This window comes from Etheostoma cragini, chromosome 4 (assembly GCF_013103735.1).
Source record: "Etheostoma cragini isolate CJK2018 chromosome 4, CSU_Ecrag_1.0, whole genome shotgun sequence".
Classification (NCBI taxonomy): domain Eukaryota; kingdom Metazoa; phylum Chordata; class Actinopteri; order Perciformes; family Percidae; genus Etheostoma; species Etheostoma cragini.
In genome coordinates, this window is record NC_048410.1 from 10316508 (window position 1) to 10330713 (window position 14206).

Here is a 14206-nt window from a genome sequence, read left to right on the forward strand (position 1 = left end):
AATGACTGATGAGTGATGAGAGAAGCTGATAAATATAATAGAGAAAAAGAAAGGAAAAGAAAAAGCAGATAGTGTGGGAGAAATCCTGCAGCAGTAAATCAGAGTGGTAATAAGGAGAGGCGGGAGGGGAGGGGGGCTGCAAAGGTCTGGAAACATGTGTTTCAGTTTGTAAATAAAACAGTAAATTGCTATGGATATTGCTTAAATATCTGTGGGCTTTTGTACCTCGCTTTGCGGAAGTTCCTCGGAAATCATTCTGGGACTGCCTTCTTAAAATGCCAAAGCGGATTCTTAATGTCAAAGAGGCCATCTGGTTCTCGACCAATTCAAGATGTTTGCTTTTCATTTAACGTTTTTCCTCCTGACGCTTCTTTTTTTAGATCAAATGCTTCATTTTTTGTATCATTTATACCAATGGTTGGATTTCACAATCAAACAGCCAGCACGCATCACAAACATGAGTCAGCTGTGAATCCCCATTCAACTTTTGGTGGACAGTAACTAAGTACTATTATTCAAGTACAATTTTGAGGTAGGCCACTTGTACTTAATTTGCATTTTATGCTTCTTTGTGCCTCTACCCCCCCACATATCAGAAGGAAATATTAAATGTTTTTACTCCTTTACATTTGTCAGACAAATAGTTGCTTTAACAATCACCATTTTACAGGCTACAGAACATACAATCAACCTGTAACATATGATGCGTGTGGTATAGATTAAACTTTCCAATAGTACATAAAGTAGTTAAAACGTCAACATTAAAATGCTGCTTTTACACCAGTAATAATAATCCAGCATTACAATATATGTTTTTCCACCTAAGAAGTGCTTTTCACTTCAACAGCCTACTTTTCATACATACAGTTTCTAATACACTTGTACTTAAACTGAAGTGATATTCTGAATGCATGACTTTAACTTTAATGAAGATTTTAATAGTATGATATTTCTGAAGATCGCAAAACTTCTTTCATCACTGCCATAAATAAATTACAGACCACACTAAAAGGGTCAGATACAAATGATCACTTACAAACAAACTTCCTGCATTCACAATTTTACTTAAGAAGAAGTACTGTAAGCAAAAGTACTGTACAGAAGTATTACCAATATAATCTAGCCTAATGAAGGTGTCAAAAGTAAAAGTACTCATTATGCAGAATGGCCCCTGTCGGTGTTGTAACATTATGTATGTCATGATTATGGATGCATTAATATGTAAGCAGTAATTTAATGTTGCAGTTGGTCAAGAAACCTAATTTTAAATACTGTATGCTGTTGGGTAGTTTTATCCATGTTTAGGATGTCAAATATAAATCTGAAAACAGTAACTAAAGCTGTCAAATAAATGTAGACGAGCAAAAAGTAAACCAACTCCCTCTGAGATGTTATGGTGTAGAATGTATAACAAAAATATCCATATAAAATACAAGTACCTTACAAATGTACATGAACAACTACATTAGATGTGTCAGAGAGTCTAAAGAGGTCTGAGAGGAGACGGGTGGATGTTCATAAAGAACCAGTATGTTTGTGTCCTTTTCAGATACTTGAATCCGATCATCTTCTGATGTAAAGGAGTGCATGTGTGCAATACAAGGGAATCATTTCAGGTTGTTTGTTATAGAATTTCATGCAGCTGCTGTTGCTCTTTAGTATACAGGATGTTTAGGATGGTTGTGTTGTTTGAATGTATAAACCTTTTGTTTCCAGTCTCACCACACTCTGCCAGACTGCCAGTCAACACTTGAAACAACTTCCTTCCTTGATTTGGGTAGAAAGGAGTCCCATAATTGAATAAAACAAGACCCTTCCCTCTCTTTACATACCACACAAACACACACACACACACACACACACACACACACACACACACACACACACACGTTTTACAGGCTGGTGTATAAACTTAATAGGACGCATTTGGTTCCAAAGCCCCCAGCTTGCTCAGTGGAAAGTGAGCCGGATTGTTTTTCAGTTTCTTAATGTCGAAGTTTATAACGGCCAGATAAAAAATGTTGCCATGGTGATTTAACCACAACATCGCAATTACCTTGATGCAATGAGACTCTTGGGGCTTACAAACAAACCAGTGTAATGCAATTAACATATAAGTACCACCAAAAATGTCCTTAAAACACAGTGGAAGGATGCAGGAAGGCAACAAAGTGAGTGAAATAATGATAGTGGCTTCTTAAGGATCAAAGTTACCAATACTTCTAGTAAATAATGAAACACCAAGCCACATTCACTTTCCTTTACACTTAGTTTTTCCTTACCGGCTGCAGCATTCAAGATACACATTTCTCCACCAGATAAAGTCCAGAAAACTATTACGCATCAAACACTGATACATATTTCAGTCACATATTTTTCACATCAACTTCAAAGTTCTTCTATCAGGCGGCTGCCTTAACAAAATCATATACTTAAAATTCTCGGAACCCACCCCCCAAACCTTCCCTTTGAGGGGTAAAATAAAAATGTGGATGGATGGAATAATTGCCTGACTTCAAAGTGCAGATTATAGTCTTGCATTTGCTGTTGTGATTGCAATGCTGTGCTTTTTTCTTCTTCATAAATGTGGCTCGGGTGGGTGGGAAAAGTGGTTCATTCCTCTCATGGTGCAAATCCCACTGTTATGCCCAGCACTGACCCTCCTGACCCAGGCTTAGTAGGAAGAAGGATGTGTAGCACCTTCAATCTGCCTGTGACATTTTCTCATGTTGTATGAAAGTGACAAGACTTAAAAAGAAAATAATAAATGTACTGTTTGCTGCATTTAATTCCTTTGCAAACTACAAAGGAATTAAATGTTTTGGAGAAATATAAACTCTGAAAAACACATTCCTTAAAAAAACTACTTAAAAACAAAAGACACAAGAGGAGGAACAGTCATCAGCCTGACATGTATATTCCCAGATCTTGTTGTGAAGACACATCGATGCACAGGGGACGTCAAAAAACATTTTATTAACTTGACTCTCAGACACATTCTTATACAAATACACACTCCTACATTCAATCACCTGATACATGTGGCTACACAATGCCATTCTTCATTTCTAACATGATAATGTGCAAAAATAAAGGAAATACAGCAAAATAATCTCATTAAGCTTAATATGTCATAAATGGTTCCGATGCGGACAATGCTATGTGAAGCAACATGCATGCCCATTAGTACTGTCCCTACTGTCACACATTAAAGCCATAAATGAGTGCCAATTTCACACTTGCACTTACTTTTGTTAGACTGATAAAAAATACAATACAAAAATCATTCTTTACATTAAAATGCCCCTTTATGACTCATAAATATATCAAACCAGGACATGTGGGGCTTATTACGTGAATGCATTCACGTGGATGCTGCAGGATTTAAGGTGGCCTGCCCTCTGTAAGACCACGACACACTCTGTTAAAGCCCATGTATTCACCATTTGATGGCTTCATTGGGATGTGCAGATTTTATCATATGACTCTTCATCATTCAATGAACAAGAAAAAATATAATAATAATAATAATAATAAGATGTATGTTGGGTCAAGCACATACTGTACATGGTGTAAACTGTTGGAAAGACGGCACCATCTAGTGACTACAGCATGAAAATACAATAGTCACTGGTTATAGCACAGCAATTTCCTTCACTGAGTCAGTAAAAACAATACCATATTTTAGATTTAGTCAATAGTGAATATGCATGACTAAGGAGGGTGCTGAGGAAATGAAAATGATAAATATATCATAGGATCATATAAAATAGGGCTTGATTTGTATGTAAAGTAGACAAGTCAGTAACAAATCCAGCACACATAATAAAAAAGGAGGAGGTGGTTTGGGCCAAGAAGGCAAAGGAGTAACCAGAATTAGGGTCCTCATCCACAACACAAAGTGTTTCAACTTCTTCTCTGATTTCTCTTTAAATTGTCCTTCATCCCCTTTGGACTCTCAGGCTCAGTCTGTGTGGTCACTGCGAGATGTTTTTAAATGCCCCTAGAAGTCACTGAGGATGCTGATATCAGCAAACTCTTTGCGGTAGCGGTGAGCAGCCAAGACAAGCAGGAAGGACCATTTCAGGCTCATGAAGCTCCACACACAGGACAGGTAGAGACTTCGAGGGTCGGTCAGAGCTGTGGGAGGGAGACACAGACCAAAGGCAATTAATCTGCTGCTAGAACAGCCTCCACTTTTTTGCACAGGCTTTTCACAAGGTTGTTGGAACATGGCGGCAGGGATTTGCTCCCATTCAGCCACAAGTGCATCAGTGAGGTTGGCCACTGATGTTTGGTAATAAGGCCTGGGCCCATACTTACGTACACTTTAAAAATCACACCCAAGAAAGCTTTAAAGACCCAAAAGGAATTTTAAAAAAGTTCTTCCCTGAAAAACTCAAATTAGACGCATTTCTCAAGCGGACTCCTCAACACACACCCCTCCTATTGCCACCTGCACATTTACTGCAGTTAATCCTAAGGATTCATTGTGATGTAACATTAAAATATTATTTATAAAATTTTGCCAACATTTTAAAGAGTTTAGTATTATATGCAAAAACAAAAGGGGTGTGTACATACATATATATAGGCTTTAGGCCGCTCTTCAGGTTATTTTGGGTACAGTTTATTATGCAACTTCATATTATACAACATAACACATGTAGTAGGTGGTCCCCGCTCTATTTCCCTTTCAGTTAAGGGGTCCTTGGTTTAAAAATTGTTGTAGACCCCTTATCTAGAGTATCAATTAATGTGACATTAGGGATACAATAAAATCTGCTAAAATGAAAACAACAAGAAACCCAAACTGGAAAAGGAAAGAAATTCTACTGTTGGTAAGGAAGGTAAAAGAAAGGAATCATATGGAGAATTTAGTACCATATTGACAAGTGCATACAATACAGTCGTGGTCAAAAGTTTTGAGAATGACACAAATAGTAATCCTTACAAAGTCTGCTGCCTCAATTTTTATGATAATTTTACTCCAGAATATTATGTAGAGTGACCATATGAACTGCAATTAATTGCAAAGTCCCTCCTTTCAATAAAAATGAACATAATGTTAAAAAACATGTCCACTGCATTTTAGCCCTGCCACTAACGGACCAGCTGACATCATGTCAGTGATTATTTTGTTAACAAAAGTGAGAGTGTTGATAAGGACCAGGATTGAGATCACTCTGTCATGCTGGTTTAGTTAGAATAACAGACTGGAAGCTTTAAAAGGAGGGTGGTGTATGAAACCATTGTTCTTCCTCTGTTAACCATGGTTACCTGCAAAGAAACACATGCTGTCATCATTGCTTTGCACAAAAAGGGCTTCACAGGCAAAGATATGGCTGCTAATAACATTGCAACTAAATCAACCATTTATCAACCATCAAGAACTTCAAGGTGAGAGGTTCAGTTGTTGTGAAGAAGGCTTCAGGGCGTCCAAGAAAGTCCAGCAAGCGCCAAGACCGTCTCCTAAAGTAGATTCAGCTGCGGGATCGGGGCACCACCAGTGCAAAGCTTGCTCAGGAATGGCAGCAGGCGGGTGGGAGTGCATCTGCACGCACAGTGAGGCAAAGCCTTTTGAGGATGGCCTGGTGTCAAGATGGGCAGCAAAGAAGCCACTTCTGTCCAGGAAAAACATCCGGGACAGATTATTATTCTGCAAAAGGGGACTGCCGAGGACTGGGGCAAAGTCATTTTCTCAGATGAATCCCCTTCCCGATCGTTTGGGGCATGCGGAAAAAAATCTTGTCCGGAGAAGACGATGTGAGCGCTACCATCAGTCCTGTGTCATGCCAACACTAAAGCATCCTGAGACCATTCATGTGTGAGGTTTCTTCTCGGCCAAGGGAGTGGGCTCACTCACAATTTTGTCTAAAAATACAGCCATGAATAAAGAATGGTACAAAAACATCCTACGAGAGCAACTTCTCTCAACCATCAAAAAACAGTTTGGAGACCAACTATGGCTTTTCCAGCATGACGGAGCACCTTGACAAAAGGCCAAAGTGATAACCAAGTGCCTCAGGGAACCAAACATCAACATTTTGGGTCCATGGCCAGGAAACTCCCCAGACCTTAATCACATTGAAAACTTGTGGTCAATCTTCAAGAGGCGGGTGGACTAACAAAAACCCACAAATTCTGACAAACTTTGAGAATTGATTATGCGAGAATGGAAGGCCATGAGTCAGATGTGGCCTAAAAGTTCACGGACAGCATGCCAGGGCGAACTGCAGAGGTCTTGAGAAAGAAGGGTCAACTCTGCAAATATTGACTCTTTGCATAAACTGAATGTAATTGTCAATAAAAGCCTTTGGCTCTTATGAAATACTTATGATTATACTTCAGTATACCGTAGTAACATCTGACAAAAATGAGATAACTCTGTAAAATCCAATCCTTGTGTCATTCTCCAAACCTTTGACCACAACTGTACAATAAAAAGGTTTGAAAAGTGAAAAGAAAATATCTATTCCAGCTTTATTCTTGTATGAACAACTCATAAATCTTCAAATGATATGAAAATAAAAGGCTACACTAACTTATTTCTAAATTATACAGATTATCATTCACATGTCTCAGAAGGCAGGGGGTCAAATCTGTGTCTGTACTGCAGCCATATAGGACACCTATAAAGCTCTCTTAAAAAGGTCCCGTATTAGATGTCCATGTCTTGGGACTATAAAGCAGGTTGAGGTGCTATTTAAATACTGTGAAAGTATCAAAAAGCTCAAGATTTGTTACATTTTAAAGATAAACTATGTATATATTTCAGAGTGCAACACCTCTCATTTCAGTTGTTGTTTTTGTTATATTGCTCTGGTTTTAAGCAATGGATTGCACACAGCCTATCTTCAGAAACTCTCTCATACGGTTGTGATGTCACAAATGTAATATATATATATATTCATATATATATTCATATATATATTCATATATACACACACACACACACACACACGTACTGTAGTGCCAGAACTGTAGTGCCACTTTCTCTCTCTCTATATATATATATATATATATATATATATATATAGAGAGAGAGAGAGAGAGAGAGAGAGAGAGAGAGAAAGTGGCACTACAGTGCCGTTACATCCATTCCCTGGCTTCAATGACGGTGCAGAGACTCAAAGCGCAGATGAGAAAGAACAAGAAACGCTGACCAATCAGAGCAGTCTGGGCTTTTTTGGGAGGAAGGCTTTAAGAAACAGACACTAAAACAGTGCGTTTCAGACCGAGGGTAAAGACAAGTATATATAGACAGACAGTATGAGAAAAACAATGTATATTCTAAACATTAAAGCATGTAATCATGTTGTAGTAGAAAACCAAAATACAAGTATGAACATGAAAATGTGCACAATATGGGACCTTTTAAATTTAAGAGCATTTTTGACTTGTAATCAATGTGATCAATGACTTTGATTCTTAAAATTGAGAGTAGAAATAAAAGTGAAAAAAAAGGTTGTATCTTTAACTTATGTCCCTTTTAGCAGTTTGATAATGCAGACCAAAACGTATGAACCAGATACAGCATTTTTTCAATTTAGTAGCGTTGAGGAATAATAATGATGATCTGCAAGTTGCATTTGGTTTAGAGGACTGACTTTCTGACAACTGGAGAAACTTAGTCCACAAATTTCCCTCAGGGCTGTCAAAGGGCATTCTGGGAATTGTAGGAAATCTTCACATGACGTAAACTTGTGGTTCCAGAGTGGAGACACCAAACTCCATTAAGACTCAGTCATCTGTCTCAAGAGGTTATCCAGCTTCTTCAGTAATGTCATTTTATTTTGTCCTTCGTGATGCATCTTTAAGTATCTTTGATTATAGTGATTATTTACATTATTGCAAGCTTCAGGGGCAATATGTAATACTGACAGCTAGTGTTTCAACTAGTTACTGCAGTACAAATTCTAAATACTGGAGAGAGTTGTCTCCCCGCTGAAAAGGCAACACGTTGTAAACAGCCGTTGATCCCGTTAATTTGTTTGCTGCTTTCATGGCTGTACTAACGCTGCAGCTGTAGCGAGCTGGGTTTATGTTTTTACAGAACTGATTATACCATACCACAGTGCATAAACACATTTGGTCAAGACCAGCATGCATATACATTTTGTGAGAGAGGAAAGTGATTTAGAAGGACTTACACTCCTTGTTGCTGATGGCAACTGACAGGAAAGTGATGAAAGCCACGACTGCTAACAGAGAAAAGAAGACCCCGATGAAGAAAAAGAACTTGAGACCTTTCAGCCAGGTCCTCCAGTAGTCCTGCAGGTACATGACGTGAGTGATCAGGGTCCAAAGTGCCAGCACACCTGAGGGACAAACAATGCTGTTTAAACCTAATTATCACAAATTTAACTAAAAACATCCAGTATTGTAATATTCTTAAATGTCTTGAATCACTAGTGGCACCATCTAAATCTCAATTCTGATGGTATGCGTGTAAAGTATACAACGGGCCGCAACATGCAAAACCATTTTTTAAAACAATACTCTCATATCTGATGTTAACTGCCCATATGTAACAGCCATTGACCTGACCCTAAGGTCAGTGGTAGGAAGAATGAGTATGCATTTTCAGACACCTCATGACACAGCATTATGCCGATTGCCAAGTAAACAAATCTTACTACTTCTGTCTTCATGTTTCCCTTTTTTTTTTATATGTTTTTTTTTTTTTACAGCCAGTGATGTGAATCTCAGCCACATCTAACAGTAATCCCAACTTTTCACCAACCAGTAACCACAACTCTCACGTCTAAAACTTTAACAGAAGGAACTAGCCGCATCAATTTGACAGCATCTTCAGTGTGTGTTTCTAGTGAAGGTCGGGTCCACATTGTTGAAGGCAGAGTGAACACACATTTCAGAAAACTGTGATGAAAGACATGTTAATGCACCATGTGTAATTTTGTTGGGGGGAAATGTTATGTCAATCATCAAAGCAGGCATTGAACAGCTTGCAGAAAGTTCCCATTTGGAAAATGTAAATGCAGATTCAGGGAGTGTGTCCACATCTCAGATACCAGTAATATTTTATACTGGTGCCAATTTGTGCATGGGAATGTGATTAAGTATGCAGGTCCTTAATCGTAGTTGTGTGAAAGTATGAGAACAATGCTGCACCTGTTCTTTAATTAAATTCTTTAAAAAAAATCAATTAGAAAAGAACCCAGTCAAGTCTGTCTGATCTTTGGTAACATGTGTTATGGTTTAACGACCACTCAAATGAATCACAGTACATCCTGTGACGATAAGTTCAAAGGTTAAAGGTATGGACTGGCAAATATCAACTGACTCAAAGTTCAGCTCCATGGAAACGACACTTTTAAAAATCCAATAAAAGCCAACAATTCTATCTTCTTTGGGTAGAACAGGATCAAATGTTGTCATTTATAAAATTGGAAATGTGTGCTCAATGTCAATGATCAGACTCAAAGGTTCATATTATTTTTGTAACATTTGCCTTCAGTTTTACGCAATTTTGTGCCTTTCAAGCAAACACTGATTTCAATTAATTTAAGCACAATATCAACTAAAATTAACTTGCTAACACTTTAAATAAATGTCAACCAACAGCTGCCTGAAAGTTCTGGGGAAAATAAGTTCGTAAATGTAAACACCAACACATGCAGAATCGTGAAATTATTATTAGGTTCAGGTGATTTATATGTGTGATGACAAAAGAAATGTATAAAACTTTTTATAACAAGATAAAACGGCCACAGTATTCCAATAATAATGTGTGAAATGTATTGTCTGGCCCATGATTTAATATTTCGGCACTTTAGAATACTTTTCATCTCCAATGTGACAGTTTAAAAAAAAATAGGCATATTATTATTCCTAAAGTGACTTTCAGGTCTAACGTGAACCCCTAAACCCCAAGCTGAAACATGACGGTTAAAAATAAACATCTGCTGCAGAATATACTGATTTAAAATTATTAATAATTTGACTTGACTGTTAATCAGTTGATCTCTACTCTTCCAAAACTCGTTTGTACTGTGATCAGTCTAATATCGGCTCATTTTGCAATCCGTAGGTTAAGTAACGGACACCTTCAGCCCGAGGAGGAAGGTCACATGGTGTTTCAGCTGAAGGCTAGAATAACAACTTGCACATTACCTGTGGAGACCGGTGGTTTACTATATCATCCGCGAAAAGGAAAATGCGTTGTTACAGACGAACACACTGTTTACCTGCCAGTCCTCCCATGGCTGCAGTCCAAGGCTGTTTGAACGCGATGTTCCAAACCAAAAAAGCCGAAAACCCCATGAGCATACCAAACGCTGCATAGCTGATACCAATATATGTTTTATTAACAGCCATTTTCACAAAACAAATGCTGTAAGCAGGGACATAGGGTCGACTAGACGCGAGACGAGACCTGAGTGTGTGAGTTTGTCAGTGTGTGAGAGAAAGCAGCGAGCTGGTCATTTCAAAACAACTGCATCCGGTTGCTCTGCAAATGGGCGTAAGAGGACCAAACGTGACTAACTTTGTGTGTACTGCTGACTAATGATTGTTGTCACACAGAGACGCGCGCGTGGGATAGCGTTTCTGATGAGAATTGTATTTTTCCCCGTCCAGCTGCACACACAAAAAATGTTTCAGTCTACGTCCTCTGATTCTAGCCAAAAAAGCCCTGCAACTACCTCACATAGTGAGTGAACGCAGCGCCCCCTTCAGGAGCAGAGGACATAAAGACATGTCAACTCGCCGCATGGAACGAGACGGGAATGCCTGCAGCGTCCCATCTCATGGCGTCCCATCTCATGCCGTCCCGTCTCATGCTGAGGTGTGTCCAACGGTAAATTCAGAGGGTCAAAAATACGAAATTCGAATAATTTTCCAGATGGATCGATGACGAGTAAATCGTGACCACGTGTGTGGCAATCTATTGAAAGTAGCGTGTGAGCTTTTATTTTGAAATGTAGAAGCTCAGGGACGGGACCAGCGGGATGGCAGAAGGATTTTTTTTAGTTTGCCTATTATCTGCATTTATTTCATAGACAGACACATATTTTTTAAGTATTTTTATTGATAGCATGAAAATCACCACGTGCTTATGTTATTCCAGATGCATGTTTTTATTTTTAAAAGTAGAAGCTTGGGGGATGGCACCAGGCAGGACGGCATGACGTGGGACGCTCCAGGCTGCAGCCATACACTCTTACATGGAACAGGAACCTAAACAGAACATTTGGGTTAAGACTAGAGAATACTAAAGTATTTAATAGTAGTGACACAGACTTAGAGCTATAGTGCGCAACTATTATAAATTACATTACATTATGTTACATTCAAGACACTGCCAAATGAGACGATACAAAGGCTAATCAAGCCTATCAGCTCAACAAAACTTTAATGTGGTTAGATGCAAGAATTTTGATTTGTGAACATTCAAACCTGCTTAATAACTAACTTTAAGTTGTGCTCTGTTTGAGAACTGCGTTTACTTTATGGGGTAAGCACTTATTTTGCTTTAAAAGGGAACTAAATTTCCCATTTTAAGCTGTGGTACTACAAAACAAAATAATAAAATACTAGTGCTGAAGCAACTAGAAAATGCATCATTTGATGAAGAAAATGTGTTTGCTGATGAAACTGTGCAGTTAACTGCGACTTATCATGGTTTTTCTTTATATGCTGTCGTCAAAGTTACACTGTGAGATGTTTATATTAAACGTGGCAAAAACGCAGTGATCAAATGTAAAAGTAATCCCTGTGAACAGAAACCTTGGGTTTCAGACCGTTCGGAAAACTCTGCTTCCAATAGTATTATCTACTCTCGGCTCAAACTGAGGCAGTTCGTGATAAGATTTCTTTATTTGGTCAACTGCTCCAGGCACATTACCTGCAGTGTTTACACCACACTGCTACACATAGCTACATGCTAATGTCAGGGGAAGCTGTAATCATGGTTGCAGATGTCAATTTCAGATCATATTCCTGCTGGAACATGTCTAGTTGTAAAGGTTTTGGTTTGGATGCCTTTGGGGTTTTTACGGTAGAAAGGAGGCCATACTCTGTAACAATTATTCAACCAACTGCAAACAAGGACAGTCAGTACAGATGTGGAAGTGTGGGGGGAGGGTACAGTGGCCCTAAAGTGGAACATCTAAGACTACGTTTACACGTGGGCGGCTATTTTCAAACAAACATTTCATACTCTCTGTTTTCAAAAATAACATCGGGCACACCTGTGGGTTTTCAGAAAGGTATTCGGTTGCATCAATGTATATATGCCGTCAAGAGCGTGCCCAACCTGTAGGTGGAAGTGTAACAAGAAGCTCTAGCTCATGTTGGCCAATCAGAATCCAGAAAATAGCAACAGCAGCAACCGATCACTTCCTCGGCTGCCTACACCTCCCTTTGTATTAGTTTACATGCAAACGTGCAAACAAAGATTTCAAAAATCTTCCCTCTGGCCCTAGTTTTTAGAAGACTCGTATTTCGAGGCAAATTCTCCGTTTGCATGTAAACAAAGGGCACAAACAAAGGGAATTGGCTCGATTTTTAAAAATAACAACGTAGGCCTACATGTAAACAGGGCCTAAGATGAGGGTGAAAACAGGTGCAGCAAGGATGGGCAGTATGAGAGAAATAAAGTTTTCTAAACATTAAAGCATATAAACATGTTTTTTTAATAGAAACCCAAAATACAGCTATGAACCTGAAAATGAGCATAATAGGTCCCCTTTAAACATTTTAAACACCGGAAGTTGAAATACTGAAACGGTTGATGTTTTAGTTGAAGTAGAAATACAAATACGGAGAGGTTAAAAGGAAAGAAAGAAGATAAAGCTCTGAGTTAAGGTAAAGTGTCAGCTGAAGTGAAAGTGCTGAAAAGAGTTGAAATGCCAGACGAAAGTAATGCATTGTCCTGAACTATTTAGTGCCTTTGTAAGTAAATACCTGAAAATGATGTATCATGATGTAAATGCAGTCTTGTGTAGTAGCTTGAAGCAGTTGCAGTAAATTGTGTATGAACAGTGTAAGTTGTAAAAGTTAGAAGGGAAGACATTCAAATATTCAGCTTCAGTCATGTTCTGTTTCCAAACTGCAGTAACATTTACCATTTATTGTGCTTGGTAGTCCCTTAAAATTCCCATATGTGTCAACATTTGAAGAATTATTGCTTCGACTAACATGAAAAAAAAGTTTTGTTGACAAATCGACAATAAAATAATAAAGTACAAAAAACTATAATATGCAACAATTTTAGTAATCGATCAACCGTGTATGTACATTATTTAAAGAAAACAATGCCAAGTATCCCCTTGTTCCAGCTTCTCAAACGTATAGATTTGCTGGTTTCCTAAGCCTTGTAGGATATTAAACCATCAGACGTAATCCATGTGAGCTTGGCCTCTGGAAAACTGAGGTAAATATGTTTCACCTTTTTCTGACCTTCTGTGGACTAAATTATTAATATAATAATCAAGTAAATGAACAGCAGATAAACAAAAGCAATAGTACAAAATGTATCTTTACAGTAGGTGCAGCCTTAGAACAGGGCACCTTTGGAGAGTAGCAAGAGTGGTAAACATGTCAAATATAACTCATTTTTAGTTTCAAATTGCATACGGTTTGTGTCATTTCAAAGTAAAAGAAAATACAAAAGATACAAAAATGTAACAGAGCATTAGTGGTCAGAAAAGATCCCATTCAAGTAGTTTACAATCTCTTAAAACTTACAACTAAGGACCTGAGGGGAACAGCAAGTAGCCTAGAGTATGACAGCAGTGTGATGATGCTCAAACAGCTGTTAGATCACTTAAAGCAGATGTGGCAGGTAGAATTGGAAAAAGAAATCATCCAACTTCTTCTGCATGACCTTGATGATAACCAAGTCTCTGTAGATGCGTCGAACCAGTATGTCAGGATGTGGTTATGGCATAACCACATATCCTATAGTTAGGCTACTAATTAGCCACATTGCTACTATGTTAAAGCCTATTATTCCCCCTACAGGAAAGATAATAATATACTAGGAATTCAACGTATTTGATATATAATATTGCCTATAACATTTTAACTAATATTATAAGAATAACAATACAGTTGATTGTTGTAATTTGAATAGTAATTTTACAAATAAAAAAAGCATTAATCTGCTATCAGTTGCTTATATAAATAAATAAAACCAATGGAGAGAAATGTATTTCCATATTGGGAACATAATTACTGA

At 38.1% G+C, this 14206-nt stretch overlaps 1 protein-coding gene and 1 long non-coding RNA gene across 2 annotated transcripts; both read right to left on the bottom strand.

Moving 5' to 3' along the window:
* Positions 1 to 1310: 1310 nt before the first annotated feature.
* LOC117943859 lies at positions 1311 to 13892 on the bottom strand. Its single transcript, XR_004656449.1, has 3 exons — positions 13655 to 13892; positions 11190 to 11202; positions 1311 to 1321 (listed from the first exon to the last, which is right to left on the bottom strand). It is a non-coding gene; the product is annotated as an uncharacterized LOC117943859 (long non-coding RNA).
* slc48a1b (solute carrier family 48 member 1b) lies at positions 2962 to 10553 on the bottom strand. The gene is made up of 3 exons (XM_034870255.1): positions 10212 to 10553; positions 8154 to 8321; positions 2962 to 4140 (listed from the first exon to the last, which is right to left on the bottom strand). The coding sequence occupies exons 1-3, from the start codon at positions 10339 to 10341 to the stop codon at positions 4004 to 4006; spliced, it is 435 nt and encodes a 144-aa protein (XP_034726146.1). The 5' UTR covers positions 10342 to 10553; the 3' UTR covers positions 2962 to 4003.
* Positions 13893 to 14206: the final 314 nt, after the last annotated feature.

What these genes read in the sequence shown, in the direction of transcription:
- slc48a1b (XM_034870255.1), bottom strand. Translation starts at nt 10,341, where the DNA reads ATGGCTGTTAATAAAACATATATTGGTATCAGCTATGCAGCGTTTGGT. An exon ending in AGCCATGGGAGGACTGGCAG is followed by an intron (nt 8,322 to 10,211) that starts GTAAACAGTGTG and finishes TTTGTCCCTCAG; the next exon opens with GTGTGCTGGCACTTTGGACC. An exon ending in TGCCATCAGCAACAAGGAGT is followed by an intron (nt 4,141 to 8,153) that starts GTAAGTCCTTCT and finishes TCCCTCCCACAG; the next exon opens with CTCTGACCGACCCTCGAAGT.